Here is a 23,574-nt window from a genome sequence, read left to right on the forward strand (position 1 = left end):
TCAAAACCTACGACTTTGCAATTATCCATTATCGCCTTCATATGGTGTTCATATCTCTCAACTGATTCGATATGCAAGAGCTTGTTCTGCGTATGGTCAGGTTTTAAATCGAGGCAAGCTACTGACAAACAAGTTGATGGTACAGGGGTTTCAACAGTCTCGTTTAAAGTCGCAAATTCTATGGTCGTTATAATAATCTAGTTTGCCAACACAACCTATCATTGGGCTATATGCTGTCTAAAGTGTATTAATACCGATTTTTAGACCATTCTTGGCACACTGATTTTCACTACGGAAAACTCTATTTACCTTATCAAGATATAGGGCTCACGGCGGGTGTGACCGGTCGACAGGGGATGCTTACTCCTCCTTGGCACCTAATCCCACCCCTGGTGTGTCAGGGGATCTGTGTTTACCCGACTCTCTAGTTTGTATTGCTTATTGGAATTATGAGATTGATCACTGTTCGTTATCTTCACCTTCGTTCGCAATACTGAGTTTCAAAGTTTGAAATTATGAACGACCGTTCATTTTGTCTTTAGTCAACAATTCGGCATGACGGATTACAATGGCATTCATAAAATCATTATCTAATTTATTACGGAGAGAGATCATTTATGTTACAAAAGGAACATTTAATTTGGAGCTCCAAGTGACTTCCTAATAATCAAGTTTTATTTACTGTATATGATATCAATAAATATAACACACCTTATGTACACAATTATTCAAAACTTGTTCTTAAATTCATTGAATTAAAGAGAAAACGCTCTCTCTCTCTCTCTCTCTCTCTCTCTCTCTCTCTCTCTCTCTCTCTCTGTGTGTGTGTGTGTGTGTGTGTGTGTGTGTGTGTTACATGTATATCATCACTAAGCCAACAATCTAATCACGACTCAGACACCGGAGGCAATATTAATTTTTAAAGGCTGTCGTAAAAAAGTAAAGAAAAAGAATTATCTAATTTCATCGTTATGTAAATCCATAAAAGCTGCTACAGTCTACAATTACAATATACAATTTATGACTGTACACAAATATATTGGCTGTAATTCCTTTCAAATGTTTATACCCAATAATAATGTAACACATACACAGTATATGTGGCTAATCTATAGCTGCCATTTATAAACCAATGCGAACATTCAGTCTATGGGTATATGTAAAAACTCTTACAATGAGGTACTGTTAGGTATAACATCAACATAATTAATGATTTATACTACTCATGTCACAACAGTCAATGCTTCTCAAACAATGAAGGCTTAACCATATGACGCATTCGTTTCGGTTTCTCTAGACCAGTGGTGGTGTTCTGAGATTTGATATTCTACCACACTGTAGAAAATCATTCCTTATCTTCTTTTTACTTTATTGGTAGTCACTCTCACATATTTCATCTTAAAAATAAACATCCGGTCCATTTGGTTCTCTTTTTACGACAGTTTTGTCAGGACTATTTCTGCCTTTTCGGTAATCTTTAACATCATATCTGATGAAAGCTCCTTTCATTTGGTTGTTGGGTTCCGGTTCATTCTCTGTAACATTTTCTAAGACGATACTGTCTAATTCGCGATTCTCGGGACTTTTTGTAAATTCTGTGATGATCTCGGGTCCTTCATCAAACGCATCGTACCCGATATTCGTGTGTCCTCCTGGGGTGTTATAATGCAATGGGGCGTGATCTTCCGAAGGGTACTTTATCTCCAGACTTCTACAAATAAAGTATTACGTTATTCTGATTGCAAAATAAACCGATAAGCGTTAATAGTATTTTGATGAGCCCGTATCTAAGTTTCGTGAACATATACACGAATCATGAAATGTGAGTTAAAATTTTCATGTGTTATGTATAAACACAATTCGGAGTCTCACTACATATACTCATTCTGAATCATTTTGAAACATAAGAAGATTAAATCTTTGTTTTTCTTATTTTTCTTTGTCAAGCAATTGAATCTATCATATGTGAAGAGTACCCGGTACAGGTCGGTACGGCTAACTCACGTCTACAAATGTATCTCTTGCTGACAACTAATTAGCAAGTATTGCATGTATATATGTACGTGTACGTATAGATGTTACAATGTACAAATATATAATTCGATATATCACTGGATAATTTTGAATATTCTATTCCTGTTGGTCTTAAACCTATTCTACAGGTAGAAGTCCTTTCAGATGTATAATATAAGTACAACGTATCTATTTGTTTTGATAAAAAAAAAAAGGATTCAGTGACATTCGATATATATAGACGATTGAAATTCCAGCTGAAGTTTTTCGTTGTTCATATTACCCAGATTCTTCTGGAATTGATGGGTTGTTATTAGGCGCCTTGCATACGATTACCCCCAGGACCTATCTATTATTTGATTTTTATGCTATGCCATGTTTTTAATTATTGATTTTATTTTACATCTATACACATGTATATATAACAATTTTGATACCCTTCTCTCTATCTCTCTCTCTCTCTCTCTCTCTCTCTCTCTCTCTCTCTCTCTCTCTCTCTCTGCAAAATGCCTGTTTACTGATTTTCAAAATTATCCGACTTAGGATTTTCATTTTTGTTGTCTACAGGCAATTGCTATAAAGTTAACACATTATTCATAACCGGAACAGGGAGCACGTGAAAATGGATTAATTGCTAGTAAGTGTTGATTTCCTTATCGTAGATGCATTCATTAGTGATAAAGTTGTGGAAATAACTTGTCTGTTGCGTAAATATTGAGTGGAAACCTTGGTTGGAACATAAACTGTAACTTGTTCCTTTATTTACACGTTTTCCATAATAAACTTGAAGTTTTGTGAAGAGAAGTGGATGTTGGCTATGTTTGTCCATTTCTCTAAAGAAAGTAGCACTACAGTGTATGAACTATGCGCCCTACAACTTTGTTGTTACTTATAGAATTATGTCATTATCAAAACTATTGGTGTAATGCACATTTCCGGGAGAATCCCCTGCTACATTGTAGAAACTAATAGTAGAGGGGTAGGATTTTCTTTCAGTCAATAACAATGTGACGATTTATTCAATTACCTTTTCCATTTGATGAAGGCAAACATTAGTGCAAAAAACAGTATAATCCCTAGTAGTATTGCTGGGATGATCAAACTCCCTGAAAGATACAGATATAATCTATTCAAAAGTTAGAATTAATACGGACATGTAATTACTAAAAGCACATATATAATTCAGTGGCTTCAGCCACACATAACACATATAATCTATTTCATTATACATTTACTTTCATGCAAAATTCTCGAATAGCCTAGACACATTCAAAAGACTTACTGTTTCCGTATGTGAGTAACAACCATATCATCCAAGGTAATATAATATATACTGACGGACTTTAAAAACACAATAGTCGATATTTTTCTGTGTCATTTATTAATTCAATGAATAGATATCTGGTATATACTCTTTTATGATAAAATTCTCATATTAATTAATTATAAAATGACATTGTTATACCTTGTCAGAAGGGCTAAGTGTGAAATAGAAATCAAGAGAGGTGCGTCAAAATGTGGTTTTGGTAATTAATACCGAGCATGTCCAACGTAAGCGTTAGTAACGGCGTGCAGACACATCCATACGTCTACTTACATGTAGCTCGTCCTACAGATGATTTAGTTGTCCTACACTAATCCTACATATAACTGATATTCATACGTACACTGCGTTCCCCTGTCTGCCTGTGGTGCTGATACGGTCATCGTATTTGTTTTACTTGTGGAGCTGAAAGATGTGGCATTCTGGTCACCACTTGTGGATGGAGTTTGTGTTGAAGTTGATGCTGGCGTTGATATTGTCGTCATTGTTTGCATAGATACCTCTGTAGTCGTGGTTGATAATGCATCTGTGCTTGTTCCTGTCTCTGGTGTTTGTAAAGGAACAGGTGTGGAGTCTGAGGAAACAGTGAGCGTTTCGTCCGTAGTTGTATCACTTAGAGTTGTTTGATCAATAGCTGATGTCATGGTACTAAACGTTGTGATGAGCGAGACATCTGAAGATGACGTTGACGGTGATGTTGATGAACTGGTTACACCGGTTGAAAAAGTTTGAGTGTTTTTCTGGTCTGTTCTTGGTGAGGCTTCGCTTGATGTTGGCATTGTTTGACTTGATCTTGGTAAAAATGTCGATGAATGGGAGTATGTAACTGGTTCGTTCGTTGTGGCTGACGATTGAGTAGATGTAGAAAAATTCCACGATGCTGTTGTTGAAGTGTTGCTTATGTCCTCCTTTGTAAACGATGTATGGTTTGGTGTATTTGTAATGGTAGGATGGCCGCTGGTTGTTGGAGAGGAAGACGATGCCTCTATCTCCTCTGTTGTTAGAGGAAACTCTGTTGTTGATGTAGATGGTAGAGGATCTCCCCAACAAGTCACATTTAATACTGCCGCTGAATTACCTTTAAAAAATGTCATCAGCATACTTACTTAGGATACGACAACACTCTCAAATTTCTAAATTTAACAAGCATTCAGTAAGTATTGCATTGCAAGACATGTCAATACCCATCCCAAGTCAAATCGTTTGTGTAATCTAACAAGATGCCCACAGGCCTTATCGGTCACCTGAGTACTAGCGAAAAGTATCACTAATCCCCCTTGTTCCAAAAATGCTTCATACCAAATTTGAAAAAAATTAGAACAGCAGTTATCAAAACGAAGTTAAAAAACTTAATTGTTCACACATTTAATGATTAAATATTTTGAATTAAATGAGGGTTTAATGTCGCATTAAATATTGATACAACCGGGTCCAGGTCTTCCATGTATGTTGAAATTCCCAGGGGCATGAATTGTGCTCCTTTGTTAGCTGACCTGCTTTTATACTTTTATGAGGTAATATTTATTAAAAAAGCTTCTACATGAACAGAAAAAAATATTCTGCTGTGTCCGTCAACTCAACATTTCGATATATCGACGACGTTTTATCTATTAACAATAGTCATTTTCATTCAGATGTCGATTCGATATATCCCAGTGAACTCGAAATGAAAGACACCACATAGTCCTCCTCTATTTTATTGAAATTATATATTAACGGCAAACTAACAACTCAACTTTATAACAAATGGGATGATTCTTCATCGTCAACTTCCCATAATTATGAAGGAATATTCCACTATCACCTGCATATGGTGTTTATATTTCTCAACTGATTCAATACGCAAGAACTTGTTCTATGTATAATCAGTTTATAAATCGAGGCAGGCTACTGAAAAACAAGTTGATGTTACAGGGGTTTCAACAGTCTCCTGTGTTTGCCCAACTTTTTATTTTGTATTCCTTAGAGGAGTTATGGAATTTATCACTTTTCGTTACCCTGACCTTTTCATTTAGATGTTTTACATATGGATATGGGGCTCACGGCGGGTGTGACCGGTCAACAGGGGATGCTTACTCCTCCTAGGCACCTGATCCCACCCCTGGTGTGTCCAGGGATCCGTGTTTGCCCAACTATCTATTTTGTATTGCTTGTAGGAGTTATGAGATTGATCACTGTTCGTTATCTTCACCTTGCATACATACACTATATATGTATATAATAAGTTTGGCCCCGCCCTGGAGTCAGAACCTCTACCAAATGGATCATGAAATTTTACAATTGTGGTAGAGGACTTCCTGCTCTACATCAATATGCACTTACTTTTTCTTAGCAGTTTTTGCCCCGCCCCGAAGTCCCTGGGGTGCAAGTGTGAACACAGGGGGCGCTTAGCATATTGTGCTCCTCAATTGATGGCGTCAATATTAGGAATGAAGAGAAAATTTACTATTCTGATTGTGATTACTTGCCAGATAAGGAAGTAAAATGACTGAAAACTAGTATGACTACAATAACTTTAGTATGTGTTTCTTATGTCATTTTGTCGTAAGCAACGTACGATCATGATGAAACAAAGTCGACTTATTTAAATCAGGATGTTTTTACATATCAGCAATTTTTCATATATAGATATAACTGAATATACAGGCGAGAAGACGACAAAGAAAACCCGCAAATTATCAACCTATTTTTGTCGTCTTTTCGTTTGGCGTTTTGTCGTCGTATCGTCTTTTCGCCTCGAAAAGACGACAAAACGAAAATATGACAAAACAATGATTCGGGACTTTCCCCCTCGAAATAACGGGAAATCGAGAATACGACAAAACGAAAAGTCGAAAAGACGATGTAATACAGGCGAAAAGACAACAAAGAAAACCCGCAAATTATATAAATAGCGACCTATTTTGTTGTCTTTTCGCTAGACGTTTTGTCATCTCTTCCGGGCGAAAAGACGACAAAACGATAATTGACGACTTTTCGCCTCGAAATAACGAAAAGACGACAAGACACAGGTTTCCCCATAATTTTTGCTGTCTGATTTTATAGGAATTCAATATGAAATATGCTGACTGTTGTGGATTATTATTAATTATATATACACCTAAAATTAAATTATGGTACTCAGATATTTGTATTCTTCTGAGGAATTTTTGTGTGTGTAGATGGTATACCAGGCACGTTGAGACAGGAGGTTGGGTGGGCAGGGGGCTTATAATCTGTCCCTTTTTTAGAATTTACATGTACTTTTTCCTTTATTCTAACATACAAATCCCATATTTTCTACATGCAAAGTTCAATTGATTTACTTTGTTTTTAATTTTTAAAGCACATGTAATGAAAGGCAGTTGATGTTTGAAGTGCTGAATTGAAGATTATGTGTAGTGAACTAATCCCCCCCCCCCCCCCCCGCCCCTCCTACGATTTATAGGATATTGAGATTTTGGCAGAAGTATCCTCAATCGATTTTTCTGGCTTATCAAGAATTTCATTACAAGTGTGAAATAAACTCTGACTGTCTCCTCCCTTACTTTAAACAAGACGACCATGGGCCACATCACTCACCTGAGCAGCAGTCCTATCAATATACAAGCGTGAGCAAATCTACCATTATACAAGCAGTTTGGTCCCGAAATTTTTTTTCAAAGGTAATGACTAAAAATTAATTCATGAATTATCAAAGTTAATTATTAAACTTGACTACAAATTCATTAATTAGCATATGCCCTTGTAGACGGGATCCTTTCATATTTTACAAATTTCATCTGATAAGGATGCTTTGTGACAAGTTTTGTTCCCTACCACACATTCGCATATAAAACTTTGATCCCCTATTGTTCCCCACCCTAACCCCAGGGATAATGATTTTAACAAACTTGAATCTCCACTTTGTCAAGAAGCTTTCATGTAAATTTCAGCTTTTTTTGCCCTAAGATTTTTAAATGACTCCACCCTATTTTCACCTTTTTGTGATTATCTCCCCTTTGAAGGGGGCATGGGCCATGGGTCATTTCAACAAACTTGAATTCATTTTATCTAAGAATAATTTGTATCAATTTTGATTGAAATTGGCCCAGTGGTTCTGGAGCATCGTCGGAAACCCACGGTCGGTCGCTCTGGTTCTGGAGAAGATTTTTCTATATATCAGCATGTAAAACTTTGATCGCCGAATCTACTCTATATCAGGAACCTATCTTTCAGGTAAATCTCCACTCTTCTGGCCCAGTGGTCCTTGAGAAGATTTTCTTTATACATTCGAACTTTGATCCACTATTGTTGCCCCAATATACCCGGGGTCATGATTTTAACAAACTTGAAAAAGCTGGTCACTTGCAAGCAGATTTCATTCTGCCGGTCGTGAGTTCAACCTCGGGCAGGGGCAGAAGTGCGTTTCCATATAATTAGAGTTGTGAGAGAGAGAGAGAGAGAGAGAGAGAGAGAGAGAGAGAGAGAGAGAGAGTTTTAGTTGAAAAAGAATTCATCATGGAATCATCAGCATACAAAGATGTATGAAACAGTCAAATTAAATAAAAGTAAATTACCTGACTGAATAGAAATACAGTAGTCTGTATTGTCAGCTAGCTGTGGATTTCCCAGACTTACAGAAGCACCAGATCCAGCATCTGATAGCTGTATGTTAGACACAAAGCAATTCATCGGAAAGGAAACGCCGCCAGCTTCAAACAACAATGAGCTCCCACAGTGTGCCTCGGGATGGTTGCCATTGTAATTGGAGATGTTTAACACTCCTGTTGCATTGCTTGTCACTGTACACCGACAATTTGCGGTGTTAGATTCTTTGGCGAGGTATCCGTCAAGGACGACACGCCCCGCAGATACCTGGTTATCGTAACATAACAGGGCAGCTAAAAATATAAATATCTAGTAAGCTGATAAATATAAATATCTATTGGTAAATAATTCAAAAATGTATGGATAGTTTTACATGTAGTTATCTCTGAATGAATTTTTACCTGGAAGTGAGGCTGCCTCGGCTTCAGATGAGCAGGCAGAATATCCGTGCACCAGTTCTGGAAAGATGAATGTGATAGACATTATACCAATACTTCCTGTTACTGTTATTGTAAGTACGAGCGTATACAATGGGTGGCGTCTGGACGCCATAAACTCGGGTACGGCAATGTTTTCCAACAAGTATTCTTAATATGGATGATACAGATCCCATTAATTAGCATGTAGTTTGCAATTGCTATTTAAAAGAATGTACATGTAATTATATTTTTGTTTTATACAATGTAATACTACAAGGTTTTTTTTAGGGTTATTGACAGCCAACGAGTGCCAATATTCACCAATATAAGTTCAACAACCCTTTTATAATATAGCTAAAGTATTTAGTTGTTAAATTATATCCCTTTTCACTCAAAATACTCCAAAATAGACGAGAATTTATCAATATTGGCATCTATATGTAAGGTGAAAATGTGCAATAATCAGAGTGCATTTCTTAACTGTTCAATATTAAACCTGTCACTGATGCGTGAAGCAAACTGATTTTGTGAATGGGGACATCATAATTTATGTACAGTAAAACATTTTGTTTAAGTAAATATCTAATACCGGCTCTGTCAGATTCGGAGGACCGTCGTCTGCCATTTTGGCTTGTTTACGTCGTTAGGTAGCAGGGGACAGTTTCGCACTATAGGCCCGTCAACGTTTTCAAAAAATGGAATTACCCCGTATTTGAAGTGATATTACACGTGTAAAAATGTATACAATAATTTTAGGATGCATGTCAAATGTAGCTGAGTGCTTAGTAAAAATGTTGATATACAACATGTAGGTGTCACCATGATTCCTAGCATATAGATGGGTGCAAATACTAAACTAAGACACGTGGTCAGTTGCTGAAGAAATTCCGGTGAAAACATGCAGGGTCTAGCAAAAGGTCTGTAGCTGTGAGGGAAGGTGGATGGCCCCATATGAGAGGTAGATTTTTGAGAAGGGCAGATAGGATTCTTGATTGTGCACAGTGTCTAAATCCCCATGTTTGGTACTGTGATGGTTTGGGGGTGGTGCGGATTAGCCCAAATGAGGGAAAATCAAAGCAAAAAAGGGGAACCTGCTCAGAGCATGTTTTGTGCACCAGCACCAGTATTTATAGATTACATGTAATTTAGGGTCATAATTTATTAACTACACTAATATGAAATACAAGTATTGACATAAAAGGGAAATATGATTTTTCATTAGTCTGTCATAATCTGACTTTGGTGTATACCCCCTATCCACATGTTTCAAAACCAAAGAAACTGTCCCCTGCCACCTTACGGTAAGGTCAATATTGAACGCTCATACTCGGAATGTTTCGGGTGCACACGATTTACGCAATGCAAAATTAGTGTTCAATAAATTCTCAGGATATTGAACGCTAACATTCACTAGATTTTACGCAGATTTTATATTGTACCATAGCTTGGCGTGCTTTCTTTTGTTAAAAGTGTGGGTTATCTGTACATAACCCACACTTTTCTTCAAACCCCGCCCACATTCTCGAAAAAACAAAAACAAAACATCACTGTCCACTGTATGAAGTTCCTCCTGATCAAAATTGCACATATCAAACACGGATAACTGACTCAGACTAAGTTCTCAAAATACATTATAGATATTCGCACTGAACCTCACTTAAACCTTGATACAAGATAATATCGTCAATGGTCTCGTCCCAAAGACTTTCTAGTTCCATATTCTCCTCAAGTCGAGAAACACGTTTAAGTAGAAATACGGGTATCATTTATAAAGAGTTTTATAAAAGACCCAGTCACGTGATAAGAACACGTTTGAGAGATAAACTTGTATAGCGGACAGAGTGAATCAGACTTGTGTTTCTTTTATGGTTTCGCGTCTTACAATTCTTTTTTTTTTTTTCTCTTATGGTTTCACCATTTTTTTTAATCTATTGTATATACATGTAAACGTTTTTCCAGCCAAACTATGGTACAAGTCACTTACCCCATATAATATTGTTGATTATGTTCAGATACCCGATGGGCGTGGTCATATGACCACACCCATCGGGTATCTGCACATAACCAACAATATCATATGGGGTAACTACTACATAGACTATTCATTAGCTATATAATAAATAAGAATATTTCATGACGAAGGGTGTGTGTGTGTGGAGGGAGATATTGCGGGACAGTAGCACGCTGGATTCTATGTCCGATTACAAGAAAAGTTTTTTCGGGGTTGGTGTCAGGTATTACCTAGAGACCCGTGATTCTCGTGGTTAGATGGAACGTCCTACACACACTCCTAGGAAACTTTATAGCTGACGTTTCACCCTCTGTCACTCCTGCGATACTGGATAAAATGCCAGCGTAATCAAATTGAGTAAAGTAGAGGAAAACTAGAAAACCTTATTTAGATTTTGCTGCTGATTTTATTGTCCACAGAAAACTTTATGTGTCCGGTGATAAAGAACTACATTTTATTGATGGTGTCTCGGTTTACTTCAATAATATGAAAGAGAAGTTTTACTGCGTGGATCTATTTAAATTGGTCAGAATACAAATATAGTCCAGGGCTATCTGCACTGATACAAGTAATCCCATGACTAATTCTGTTTTGGTTTGTGAGTTTACATGAATGATGTACGTGCATAGAATAAAATGTAGGCCCAACATGGAAGAGAAATTAGATACTTGAGAGGTCTACTTACAAAAGTCTTAGATACGGAATTTTAATGAAGTCAGTGATAGCGTCGTATACCCGTGATAAAATTATCACCATGTAACAAAAGTTTAAGATCTCGGTGAATACACTGGTTATTAATAACGCTTGTGAAGGTCTGAACAGTAGACCGTTCAGTGGCGGATTTGCATGTAAGGGTGCAGTCGGCGTGCGCCCCTCCCTAAAATTTTCAAAGTTAGGGTGAATCATGGTCTCTTGTTTAGAAAAATCTAAACTATTAAAGAAGAATAATATCTTCCACTCTTGGAAAAATAAATGGCAAAATCTTTTGATTTATTTTTATTGGGAGAACTTGCATTTCCCCCAAAAATCTTTAAAACTTGTGTCATTTTATTAATTTCACCTTATTAAATATGACCGAAAATAGTAAAAATGACTACATAGGAGGCATATTTCAAGCCCTATAAAATCTGTAAATTCCAGGAGCTTCCTTGGACTTCGTCCCCTGGCCCCCAACAGGGCTTCGCTCTGGACCCACTGGGGCCTCAAGGTGGCCCCAGACCCCCTGCCTCATAAACTTGCCCCCCCCGCCCCCCCACTGCAATTCCTAGATCCGCTCCTGCTGTTTTTACAAATTAATTTATACCAATATATAACCAGGAACATAGCATCATTTTTCAATAGGAGGGGAAGGTTAGCCGGACAAGAAATGCCTGAAAATTCTTGAATCGTAGAGGGAGTTGATGGTTCAATTCATCGACTCATTCTTACATTTTCACTACCATTAACTATCACTTAAAAACTTGCACGTAAATTAACCAACTTTGCATGTAAAAATTACAAAAAGTACATTGTCAAAAAAGGGGAAAACCCCCCAAATCCCTTTACATTCCTGATAACTATGTTCATTAATTCAATTCATGACAGATGTCACAGCATTGAACCTTTATTCCATCGATTCTACCTCCCTCGGCGATATTTTTATTTATTTTTAATTTGTTAAACATGAGATAGGAAGTAATGCATCTGGGAATTGTAATGCTGAATTGAAAATGAAAACTTTATTACTATACATATATATGTAGTTACTTCTCAAAACAGTATGTTTGCATTTGTTTAGGATATAAATCCAACAGCTGTATGTGTATATGTGTCAGAGAGAGAGAGAGAGAGAGAGAGAGAGAGAGAGAGAGAGAGAGAGAGTCAGTCGTCCCCATTGGTTGCATCAGTCATAAGACAATAATGTATCAATTACTATTAGTAAATTAACAAACCTGTTGATGAAATCAAGACCCAAATAAAATACAACTCCTTGTTTCCTCGTATCGCCATGCTTGTGCCTGGGTACACACCCATTTCTGTGTCATCACCGCATATACATATTCTCCCTGAAACTCGATAGTCCGCGTAACAACGCTCCCTAAATGTTTTGCTATTTCAATTATTTCATGATCTTTTGTATAATGATGAAAACAATATACTTCTTCCGCAAATAAATTTCATATCATGTGACATTAATTCACATTAAAAGTTGGACAGGGAAACTTTTAACAGCCTATGCCACTGAAAGCCGCTAATTCATCCCGATGTGTATACGGGAGAAAAACTGTACCTAACTGATTATAAACACCGATAAAAACAGGAGATAGTCCGGGCGTTTGGTTGGTCATGTCATTTTTTCTGTGTTCAGTGAGCCGTTCAAAGTAACATGTTGCCATTGTTAAAAATCGAAGAGATGATAAAGTTTCTTTAATGTCACTCTAAACCCATTAAGGTACAAAGTGGATCGGGGTGTCGTCCCATCCCCATATTTAAAGATTCTGTATGCATCGAAAGGTTCCACATTTCTGATTAAGATACAATTCTCTCTTAAAAAAGAAGAGAGAGAGAAACAAATAAAAAAGAATGGATAAGTTATGGGTGAATCTACAGACAACGAGTGTTTGATGTTTTGAAAAGCTTTTATTATAATCATTCATTGCATCATCATATATTAATGATTTTTAAAGAATAAAACGTATGTTAAAACTAAATTGTGTTTTATATATATAACTATATATATATATATATAACATATATATATATATATATATATATATATATATATATATATATATATATATATATAATGTGTGTGTTGGTCTTCCTCGGCTTGCTCAAGAATCATTCGTTCAAAGTCCCACAAACGTTTTGATTTTAATCTTGATGATTTTACACCAAAACTGCAATTTTTGTGCTACATAAGGTACATGTACCTCAACTTTATTTCACATGTTTAATGCTTTCATCTAAAGACAGGTGCGTAGCATCGTTTTACAAAGTGGGAGTCGGGCAGCCGGAGTGGAAGTTGACAAGCAAGGAAAAAAAAAACACGTTACTTTGCCCAGACTCTGAAATAATCCCAAATTGGGGAGGGAGGCATTCATTCGATTTTATCAGTGGGTTCAATCCATCAGTCATACCATCCGATGCTACCATAAAAAGGGGATGGAGAGTCAGCTAATACGCATGTATTTATCATTGTATGTAAAAATAATAGAAGATGAACGTTGTCAAGAGGGGCTAGATTCTCCGGTTCTACGTGCCTGTGAGAGGGGTAGACTCTCCGGTTCTACGTGCCTGTGAGCGGGGCTAGGTTCTCCGGTTCTACGTGCCTGTGAGAGGGCTAGACTCTCCGGTTCTACGTGCCTGTGAGAGGGGTAGACTCTCCGGTTCTACGTGCCTGTGAGAGGGGCTAGACTCTCCGGTTCTACGTGCCTGTGAGAGGGGTAGAATCTCCGGTTCTACGTGCCTGTGAGAGGGGCTAGACTCTCCGGTTCTACGTGCCTGTGAGAGGGGCTAGACTCTCCGGTTCTACGTGCCTGTGAGAGGGCTAGACTCTCCGGTTCTACGTGGCTGTGAGAGGGGCTAGACTCTCCGGTTCTACGTGCCTGTGAGAGGGGTAGACTCTCCGGTTCTACGTGCCTGTGAGAGGGGCTAGACTCTCCGGTTCTACGTGCCTGTGAGAGGGGTAGAATCTCCGGTTCTACGTGCCTGTGAGAGGGGCTAGACTCTCCGGTTCTACGTGCCTGTGAGAGGGGCTAGACTCTCCGGTTCTACGTGCCTGTGAGAGGGGCTAGACTCTCCAGTTCTACGTGCCTGTGAGAGGGCTAGACTCTCCGGTTCTACGTGCCTGTGAGAGGGGCTAGACTCTCCGGTTCTACGTGCCTGTGAGAGGGGCTAGACTCTCCGGTTCTACGTGCCTGTGAGAGGGGTAGACTCTCCGGTTCTACGTGCCTGTGAGAGGGGCTAGACTCTCCGGTTCTACGTGCCTGTGAGAGGGGTAGAATCTCCGGTTCTACGTGCCTGTGAGAGGGGCTAGACTCTCCGGTTCTACGTGCCTGTGAGAGGGGCTAGGTTCTCCGGTTCTACGTGCCTGTGAGAGGGGCTAGACTCTCCGGTTCTACGTGCCTGTGAGAGGGGCTAGACTCTCCGGTTCTACGTGCCTGTGAGAGGGGCTAGACTCTCCGGTTCTACGTGCCTGTGAGAGGGCTAGACTCTCCGGTTCTACGTGCCTGTGAGCTATTTGGTTGGTGTGTTACATGTCCCTATATATTTCATTTTCACTAAAACGTTTTCTTGCTCATTGTGATAGGTTTGACTTTATCAAGAGAGAAATGCTTGAGCAAGCCTAATCATGTATATATACAACTGACAAATACAATATTATGGACCAACAATCACGTTTTTCTTCACGATCAATAACACACTATTCTGGAAGGTGAAAAAGATAAGACTGGTCTTCCAAAGAATAGGCTAGCAGTAATTGTTCTGATACATCACAATAACCGATGCATATTATTGGCTCGTACAGCAACAACACTGAGAATTATTAGCCACATAATTACGTTGATAGCGGGAATGTCCTAGAGATTTTAAATTATGCCGTGTGTAGGTATTTAAGCCTCAAAAGACTTAATAAATGCACAAGTTTTTTGTTATATTTGTAAAGTTAATAAAAACGCGGACACTATGTCAAATACATGTAATACCGTAGATATCTGAGTCATTTAATCTAAGGAATAAATAATGAAATACCCGGATCTAAACATGTTTAAAGGTGGTGTTTGAAATAATCAAATAATAAGCATCATACTATCAAATTTAAAACTTTACTAAATTCTAACAAAATGCATTAATAGTTTGAAAAATTGCAATTCTAATCATTGACGAAGTTCAAAAGATGGAAAGACTGCATGGTCCATGTTTTCAGGAAAATGACATAACGGTATATTTGATTACATGTAATATTAAAGTTCACCGATTACCAGTTGACGGAAATTATGTAGTTCTGCACGACAGGCGTACATGTATATTAATGTAAACGTAATTGAAAACAATAAAAAGGAGTTGATTTCAAAATCACGTCCATGCACGTATGAATAATAGCTATTCAGTACAACGACGCATGCGTGCGCGCAGATTGAACACTTGATGGTAATAAAATGTACTAATGATTATCCTTTAAAAAATCAAGAGTATTTCACCACTGTCATTCAATAAATGATATCTGCCTCCATTTCCGCCAACTGGTTTTCTTGTGTAGTTGATTTATCGAACACCGCATACTTTGCATCTGACCCAGGTTTATCAAGCATTGTCGACTTGTTTACGACGGCATACGTTGGGACCTCGTTTTTGATAATTGGTTGTCGTACACTATGACGGACGAATGTTCCTTCACTCACATTGGTTGATTCTGATACATCATCTCTTACGTCATCAAGAACGACAACTTTAATGTCCGAGGATTCTATGGAAGTGGATAACTTGCTGATCATCCCTGATCCAGCATTAAAATTTGGGGAATATGGCGAGTTGCTGGGTTTGTTCTCAAAAGCATACATACCATTCCTCTGTGTGTGTAGGTTCTTGTGCTTATTTCTGCAAAAGATCAGTTCACTTAGTACACAGTTCATTCATGACCATTGCGTGATCTTGATAGAGTTTGAACTAGTGTTCATATTCAAATCAAAATATTAATGATCGATAACCACAGGTTAGACTCCGTTGTTCATTAAGTAACTATACCTTTGAGTGTAACAGATAGCTACGACAATGGCACAAATCAAAATAAGCCCAACTCCTATGACTGGTATTATGTAGATCCCTGTAAAAAAAATAGATCTTATTTAATCATATCCTTTTGTAATTCTATGAGCATCATCTGAAAAATACGTTGAATACATGTGACCTAAGACGTAGTTGTAATACCAATTCCTCAAGCACACTAAGCAATTAAATGTCAATATTACCCAAGACATCAACTTAATCAAACACACTAAGTAATTAAATGTCAATATTACCCAAGATATCAACTTAATCAAACACACTAAGTAATTAAATGTCAATATTACCCAAGATATCAACTTAATCAAACACACTAAGTAATTAAATGTCAATATTACCCAAGATATCAACTTAATCAAACACACTAAGTAATTAAATGTCAATATTACCCAAGACATCAACTTAATCAAACACACTAAGTAATTAAATGTCAATATTACCCAAGACATCAACTTAATCAAACACAATGGGAATGTTATTAGCCACTTATTCGTTACATTCACATATACAAATCTGGTACAAAAATTGCAATTCATTTGTATATCAATCCCAGTACATGTATATATCAATACACACATGCCCGCGCCCACGTGTGTCTGTGTGATTCATGTGAAGAAATTAAGAAATGAAACTTATAATTCTTTGTTTGATGCATGTATCAAACGAAACATTGGACGGAAAACTTCATCAATGTGCGTAGCGCATTGATGAAAAAGTTTTCCGTCCAATGTTTCGTTTGATACATGCATCAAACAAAGAATTATAGTTTCATTTCTTATTATTTAATTATGGTTTTAAGATAGAAAAACAAATAGTTTCTCCCATCAAAAAGCTTGAATGAACGTTTTTGAAATGGCGCGCAGGAATACATATATGTAAGAATGAAAACAACAACAAAACGGCATGGCTGTGCGTATAGGTCAGGAACCGTTACTGTGCAGATTTAAATGAATTATACGCCAAATTAAAAGTGCAATGGTTAAAAGCTGAATTAAATATAAAGGAAGATAACAAGTGGTGACTGGATTTATGCTGCATTGTGTTGGAGGAGACGTTGAACACTGGTTGTGTCGTTGGAACGGTGGAATACAACTCGGCTCCATTTCAATATCGAGTAAAAAGTTCAACACCTTTTCATCTAAAACACACTGGTTGACTGAGCCCCATATAACGCAGTTCAATTTCATAAATATTTACCAGATCAGAAGTCGCCACTTGCTCCGTCATGTTATCGATCTCGTAAAGCAGACGATCCATACCGGGAACTCGTGTAATCTGTCTACTTCTACCAGTAAGTGGTCTACGTCATCAAGTTGACTATTCTGTCACGTCATCGCTTAGGTATGTTCTTTCTTTAAATCAATTTGTATTTTATTCATATCTTTAGTTGTGCTTATTTTTGATAGCAATGAAAAACAAAAATCAAACGAATGCATGTCGTTATATAAATGCTTGTGTGGAAAATCCCGTTCTATAAATAGCGCTAAAATTAGAACGGGGAAGACGCATTCCAGAGAAAAGTAATCCCGCGTGCTTAGTGCAGGTGAACCCCGAACGAAATTTTGACAGAGAAATCAAACGAATTTTTCAACCAATCAGCATCGTTGATAAGTCATCACTTTAAAAGTTATTAAGTGATATTCAGATCTTGTAAGATGGTATAAATGGAGTTTTGTCAACATTACATACTTGTATCCATTCATTGTCCTTAGAATTACTATAGCGATACAGTTTGTTTGTAAATCATTTTTATAGTACCTTGTATGACACCTCGAAATAACACGATGGTCCCTATGAATAATAATAATGGCCTTTAACTATCCAGGATGACACACATTAGTACATAGCTAGTTTCCATTGTGGTCCTGAATCAAAACATATGCACAAACATGAAATTAGCATCTAAAATTGGTATCTAAATATAAACAAGAGGTACTGTGAGCAATGCTCACTAAGAATACCCCCCGCTTACCCAATCTCCCAAAGAGTGTTGGTAATAGGTATAAACTACCTCTTTTCTGAGTGTAAAAAACAAATGGCATGACAAACCTTGGGTATTCTCGTTTGTAGGGAGAAATGGATTATCTAGGAACACAGCATCTCCATGCGATGAAAAAAGCCGTTAAAGAATTTAAATGGAAACCATATTGCTACTTCGATGTCCAGTGCGCGTGACCTTTGACCTTTTGACCCCAAAATCGATATGGAACATCTTCATCCCATGGGTAGTCCATATGTATGATATGGTGACTGTAGGTGGAAAGGATAACGCTTTAGAGCCCGGAAACCATATTGCTACTTCGATGTCCAATGCGCTTGACCTTTGACCTTTTGACCCCAAAATCGATAGGGAACATCTTCATCCCATGGGTAGTCCATATATATGATATGGTGACGGTAGGTGGAAAGGATAATGCTTTAGAGCCCGGAAACCATTGCGTCTACAGACGGACGGACGGACAGACAGACGGACAACCCGATTCCAGTATACCCCCACAAGTTGTTGCGGGTGGTATAATAAATGATAAGACGTGTAGCGATCACCCAGCCAAGTGCTGATCACGCTCGCCGTTGCTTAACTTGCGAGATCAAGAGCGAGACTCTACCGCATCACTAGAAAAGCTAGCTCACTAGCGAGGCAGTGTAAGTTCCCTCTTACATGTATTGTCCGCTACACCCCCCCCCCCCCCCACTCAGGGAAGCTTAGCGCGTGTCCTCTCCGAGTGTTTGGCACCTGCTCACTAACGGCATCTGCCGTTCCCGACGACAACTACCGTCGTCCCCGGACGAAACCACGTCCGTGCCCAGAGCTCGCTGTTGCTTAAATTACGTGATCAGGAAGATACTCTGCCACATCACTAGAAAAGCTAGCTCACTAGAAAGGCAGTAAAAGTTCCCTCTATACCAACCACTACAATGATATAAAAGGAAAGAAAAAAGCATAGCACAAAACACACGCAGTTAGTAATCAAATTAGTATATAGATATGAATACATGATATGAAAAGAAAGAAAAGAAAACAGCTGTATAAAACACACGCACGCATGCAATACACACATACATGTACATACATGTTTATAATTACATGTACATATTTAAACAATAAAATGCTTTCTTTGTTGTTGCATCGGGTGATGAAGTTAACTAGTATTGCAGAAAAATGCAAATGTTTTCTACAATTATTGCTACCTTCGTCACCCGATGAAACAATTAAGAACGACATTTTATTGTATATATTTGTATTTATCTGTACCATCTAAAAATATAAACTAGAATTAAATGGAACAGCCAATGCACCCTTTGACCTTGATGACACTCCATATTTGGCAATGATTTTGCAGACACTAGAAAACCGGATCGAACCAGTTTGCAACAAACATGTATTCATTGCATGGTGAAAGCAATGTCAATTTCAGAGAAAAGATTCAGTGAATGTAAATATAGTGTCATATCACAACCACATTATGTGGCACACTGTCGATTACCTAAATAAAAAAGAGGAAAACACAAAGTGTTCCTTATATTAAAATATTCCATCAGATACACAGCTTTAAAAATTCCAGCCGAACCAGGGGTTCGAAGATTTTGAGAAAGTTTGTTCCAAAGAAACGCAGATAAGTAGTTGTATGAACGTTTAAAATTTTAATTTTTAGCTCTCGCTAAATAGATAAATTTGACATATAATCATTCGACCTGGTTTGGCGACAATTGACCTTACATGTACATGTACGTTACTCAAATGAAAAGAACAAGCAGAATCATAAAACCAAATCATATTTCAAATTACTCGCTAGATACAAAAATAACCAATTAAAGAAACGATTAATTATACTGTAAACAAGTGACGTGATGTCCAACCCATCTACATATTGATTGTACATTACAAAATTAAGTGAAAAATAATAGTTTACTTTGATCTGAGGTTTACATCACTTTCATTTCATTTTATTAGTATGATTTAACGTGGAAAATGTGACAATTTGACATGCTTATATTGATACATTTGCCTTACACTCTGTGGTGGAAACCGATAATTCCTTTGGTGTCACATCTGATCCAGTGGTACCCGTCACTGTGGACTGTAATGTACTATGTGTTGACGTCTGTGACCGTGTTGTACTGTGTGTTGACGTCTGTGACCGTGTTGTACTGTGTGTTGACGTCTGTGACCTTGTTGTACTGTGTGTTGACGTCTGTGACCGTGTTGTACTGTGTGTTGACGTCTGTGACCGTGTTGTACTGTGTGTTGACGTCTGTGACCGTGTTGTACTGTGTGGTGACGTCTGTGACCTTGTTGTACTGTGTGTTGACGTCTGTGACCTTGTTGTACTCTGTTCTGTAGGAGCCCGTGTTGTCCTCTGTGTCTCTGTAGTTGTACCTCGTGATGAATGTGTTGATCTCTGTGAAGTAGTGGTTTTGAATATTGTGGATGTTGTCGGTATTGCAGTACTTGTTGTTGTTGGTTTTTCAGTGGAAATGACTGTTATTGTTTGAGATGTTGTAGTTGCTTTTTTGGAAGTTGTCTCTGAGGAACCCGGCAAGTCTCCTTCGCATTTCAAAGTAAGCAATGCGCTTGTGCTATCTATTGAATAAAAGAAAACAATCTAATTTCCACTTCAACTATATCTAGCACATGGACCTGTCAGTATGTTCTTTTGTTTTTCTCTGCATATGTTCCATTCGACAGATTGCTGTCATGATATTGATTAATTGCTTTCTTCATGATGAATTGACCAGACTGTTACAGCAATATAAAGATTACAACAAATGCATGACAGGAAGAAGACATAAAGGGGGGGGGGGGTCATTGTGTAGACAATTAGCACTCTCTTTTCAAAGGGACTATACATTGTTTAGGCCAAATTCGTCCCCTCAAAACGCGTGAAATTCAAGAGGAATCTTTTAGGTTTGGATTTATCTTAATTCGTATGTGACAAATCCATAGATGTATTTACCACATCTATTCTGTGTCATTTCTTATAAGACGATATCAGAAATGAGGCTGTCTGTTGTGCTTTTTAGCCGGGCTTATTGCTCAAAGAGCAATTGCCGGCTATAGTCAGCCTGTTCAAGCAGGATGTTGACCGCACAGCCGCCAAATTAAATTTACGTTCTAGGATATAGTGCATAAATTCCCAATCGCTGTTTAAACAACACACATTCAAAATGCACCTAAGAAAATGATGATACGCTTTAAAAACGTCAAGAAATCATTTAAAGATAACGATTTATTTGTGGAAGACAAATCAATTAAACAAAGTTTAATTTATATGACAATATTTTTGACTACTGCGTATGAATATCAAAATGTAAACAAGATAGCGTGGTTGAAAAGCGAATTGAGTCCTGAGAAGTTTAGCTACATTTATTGCATGTATTGGCCACTGTTAAAGAAAGAAAACCTGTAAACGTAAGAAAAGGAACAAGGAGAAGAGAAGTTAACATGGTAAATATGACTTTTTTTGTATATTACACTCAGATTGAAACAATAAACAAGAACAGATAGGGACAAAAATAGTTCCTCGAATGCGGGCATTGCAGGCAAATTTCACGTAACTTTCAAAGATTTATGTATTTCTATCACAACAACGTAACAATTTAAATATGGGCGTTTCTTTTTTTTTTCTACATGTATATTGAAGCCTATCGATCAAATGTTAGAATGTAGAATATATCCACGATAACGTGATAATGTTTATGGAAGTTTCGTAATTCAATCCAATACAAGTTTATAATTCAGACTCAGAAATTACTCGCCTTCAACGGTGTTCGTTTTTTTGCAAGAGACTTTGAAAAAAATATTTTTAATAACAACTTCATCTTTTAGTCATGTAAACAGTTGGTCTGTTTGCACGGATTAACGGAGAGCGATTTCTCGGAAATGTACGCATGACAATCTTTGTGTATAGTTTGAAAATTGGGATTTTTGTTAAAAAAGGGAAATTTTGAACATTCATAATTTTTTGATAATCTTGGAGAATGAAATGCTTGATTTTTTTATGTTCTTGGAGAATGAAATATTTTGAGAGAAAATGAAATGATTTGTACTTATATACAAAATTATTCCTTCTCCAAGTGTCTAAATACTAAATGAAATGTACAAACACTACTGATAATTCAGTACACTTTGAGACATGTGTTCCTTGGAAAGAAAGAGTAAGTGTGTTTCATGGACAGTTTCCTGTTTTATTTTCTGATGTTTGTATAAATTTACGCATATAATTTATCATGTATATATAAATAATAATATAGACATTTCAAGAATTCAGATATAATGTTTTAGACAGAAAATGGTTTATAAAGTTTTATGCAGTGCTGACTATCATCAAGGGGATGAATTTGTATTTAGTGATATATCTAGGGGTAGACAGTGTGTTGCTAACTGTTTTGTATTTCTTCTGACTGCATTTGAAGAAAATTTCTATTTTCATAGATGGTGTAAAGACACTCTACACAAAATTTTACATGTAGGGGATTATTTATACAGGAAAATAAGGGAGAATGTGTCAGTCAGATCTGATTTTTTGCACCCCCAATCTATTCCTTGTCACATGAAATTTGATAATGTTTTTGTCCATTTTCAATTGAAATCAACATTAAGTGGATCCATTTCTTCAGATTTTTCAGGCAATTGGCCACTGTTGTCCTTAGAGATTGCATTTGCAACTCTCTGCAATAAAGATGCCTTTAGGCTGATGATATTTATTTGTGTTGGTACAGCAGTTGGAATTGTATTCCATGATTCAAATTATTATTTCTTTGATCCTCATGCTCGAGATCATAATGGTTTGCCCTCAGAGTCTGGAAAATGTGTTCTTAGTGTCTTTGATAATTTAACGGAGGTTTGTGTTTACCTACGTACATTTGCAACTTCCTTGACATCATTGTCACCTCAAGAAATTCAGTATGATTTACACCATATTGTCTTGAAGAAACCAAAAAGAGTATACTGCAAAACCCATAGTGCAACAAATATTATGTCAATTCCTTATTTGATGAAATGTGTAGATGCAGTAAAGGTCATGAAAAATAAAAAAAGAAAGACATCTGATACTAAACATCAACGCATACTCAAAGGGAAACATCCTAGATTGGCAGTCCTCTCAGAAACCCCTGGTCATATTAAATTGACATCAGAAAGCTCATTTCAGCCATTTGCTGGAAATGAAAATACTAGCACAGACACAGGTGCGTCAAATTCACATACATATAGTGAAAGTGAAAATATTCCATCTTCTGCTCCTTTTATCACAGACAGTGGTTTTTCACATTTACATATGTGTAGTGAGAGGGAACATATTCCATCTTCTGTATCATTGGACTTAGAGTCAAATGAAAATTTTCAAGAATCAGTTTTTCAAAATGAATATCACCAGGCAACAAATACAACAGAATCTTTACATGATACTGACAAGATTTATGACACATTTCAATCAAAAATTGCAAATGGTCCAATGTATGTTTGTACTTCT

At 37.2% G+C, this 23,574-nt stretch overlaps 3 protein-coding genes across 3 annotated transcripts in view; 1 reads left to right on the forward strand and 2 right to left on the reverse strand.

The window, feature by feature from the left end:
* Positions 1-647: 647 nt before the first annotated feature.
* Positions 648-12,891, reverse strand: LOC125676015 (uncharacterized). The gene is made up of 6 exons (XM_048913903.2): positions 12,268-12,891; positions 8,308-8,364; positions 7,876-8,199; positions 3,681-4,415; positions 3,041-3,119; positions 648-1,711 (listed from the first exon to the last, which is right to left on the reverse strand). Exons 1-6 carry the CDS (start codon positions 12,347-12,349, stop codon positions 1,399-1,401), a joined length of 1,590 nt encoding a protein of 529 aa, XP_048769860.1. The 5' UTR covers positions 12,350-12,891; the 3' UTR covers positions 648-1,398.
* A 2,237-nt stretch (positions 12,892-15,128) lies between these two features.
* Positions 15,129-23,574, reverse strand: part of LOC125676016 (mucin-5AC-like) — a 27,729-nt gene continuing 19,283 nt past the window's right edge. The window contains exons 4-6 of the mRNA XM_048913904.2: positions 20,115-20,684; positions 16,064-16,142; positions 15,129-15,916 (exon numbers count right to left, since the gene is read on the reverse strand). Of these exons, the coding sequence (XP_048769861.2) occupies positions 15,529-15,916; positions 16,064-16,142; positions 20,115-20,684 (1,037 nt within the window). The 3' untranslated portion in view covers positions 15,129-15,528. The remainder of the gene's footprint in view (positions 15,917-16,063; positions 16,143-20,114; positions 20,685-23,574) is intronic.
* LOC130052602 (uncharacterized) overlaps positions 21,498-23,574 on the forward strand; it is a 9,411-nt gene continuing 7,334 nt past the window's right edge. The window contains exon 1 of the mRNA XM_056158074.1: positions 21,498-21,548. Within this exon, the coding sequence (XP_056014049.1) occupies positions 21,546-21,548 (3 nt within the window). The 5' untranslated portion in view covers positions 21,498-21,545. The remainder of the gene's footprint in view (positions 21,549-23,574) is intronic.

This window comes from Ostrea edulis, chromosome 3, assembly GCF_947568905.1.
Source record: "Ostrea edulis chromosome 3, xbOstEdul1.1, whole genome shotgun sequence".
NCBI classification, from domain to species: Eukaryota; Metazoa; Mollusca; class Bivalvia; order Ostreida; family Ostreidae; genus Ostrea; species Ostrea edulis.

What these genes read in the sequence shown, in the direction of transcription:
- LOC125676015 (XM_048913903.2), bottom strand. Translation starts at nt 12,349, where the DNA reads ATGGGTGTGTACCCAGGCACAAGCATGGCGATACGAGGAAACAAGGAG. An exon ending in CTGTATTTCTATTCAGTCAG is followed by an intron (nt 4,416 to 7,875) that starts GTAATTTACTTT and finishes CATTTTTTAAAG; the next exon opens with GTAATTCAGCGGCAGTATTA. An exon ending in GCCTTCATCAAATGGAAAAG is followed by an intron (nt 1,712 to 3,040) that starts GTAATTGAATAA and finishes CTTTATTTGTAG; the next exon opens with AAGTCTGGAGATAAAGTACC.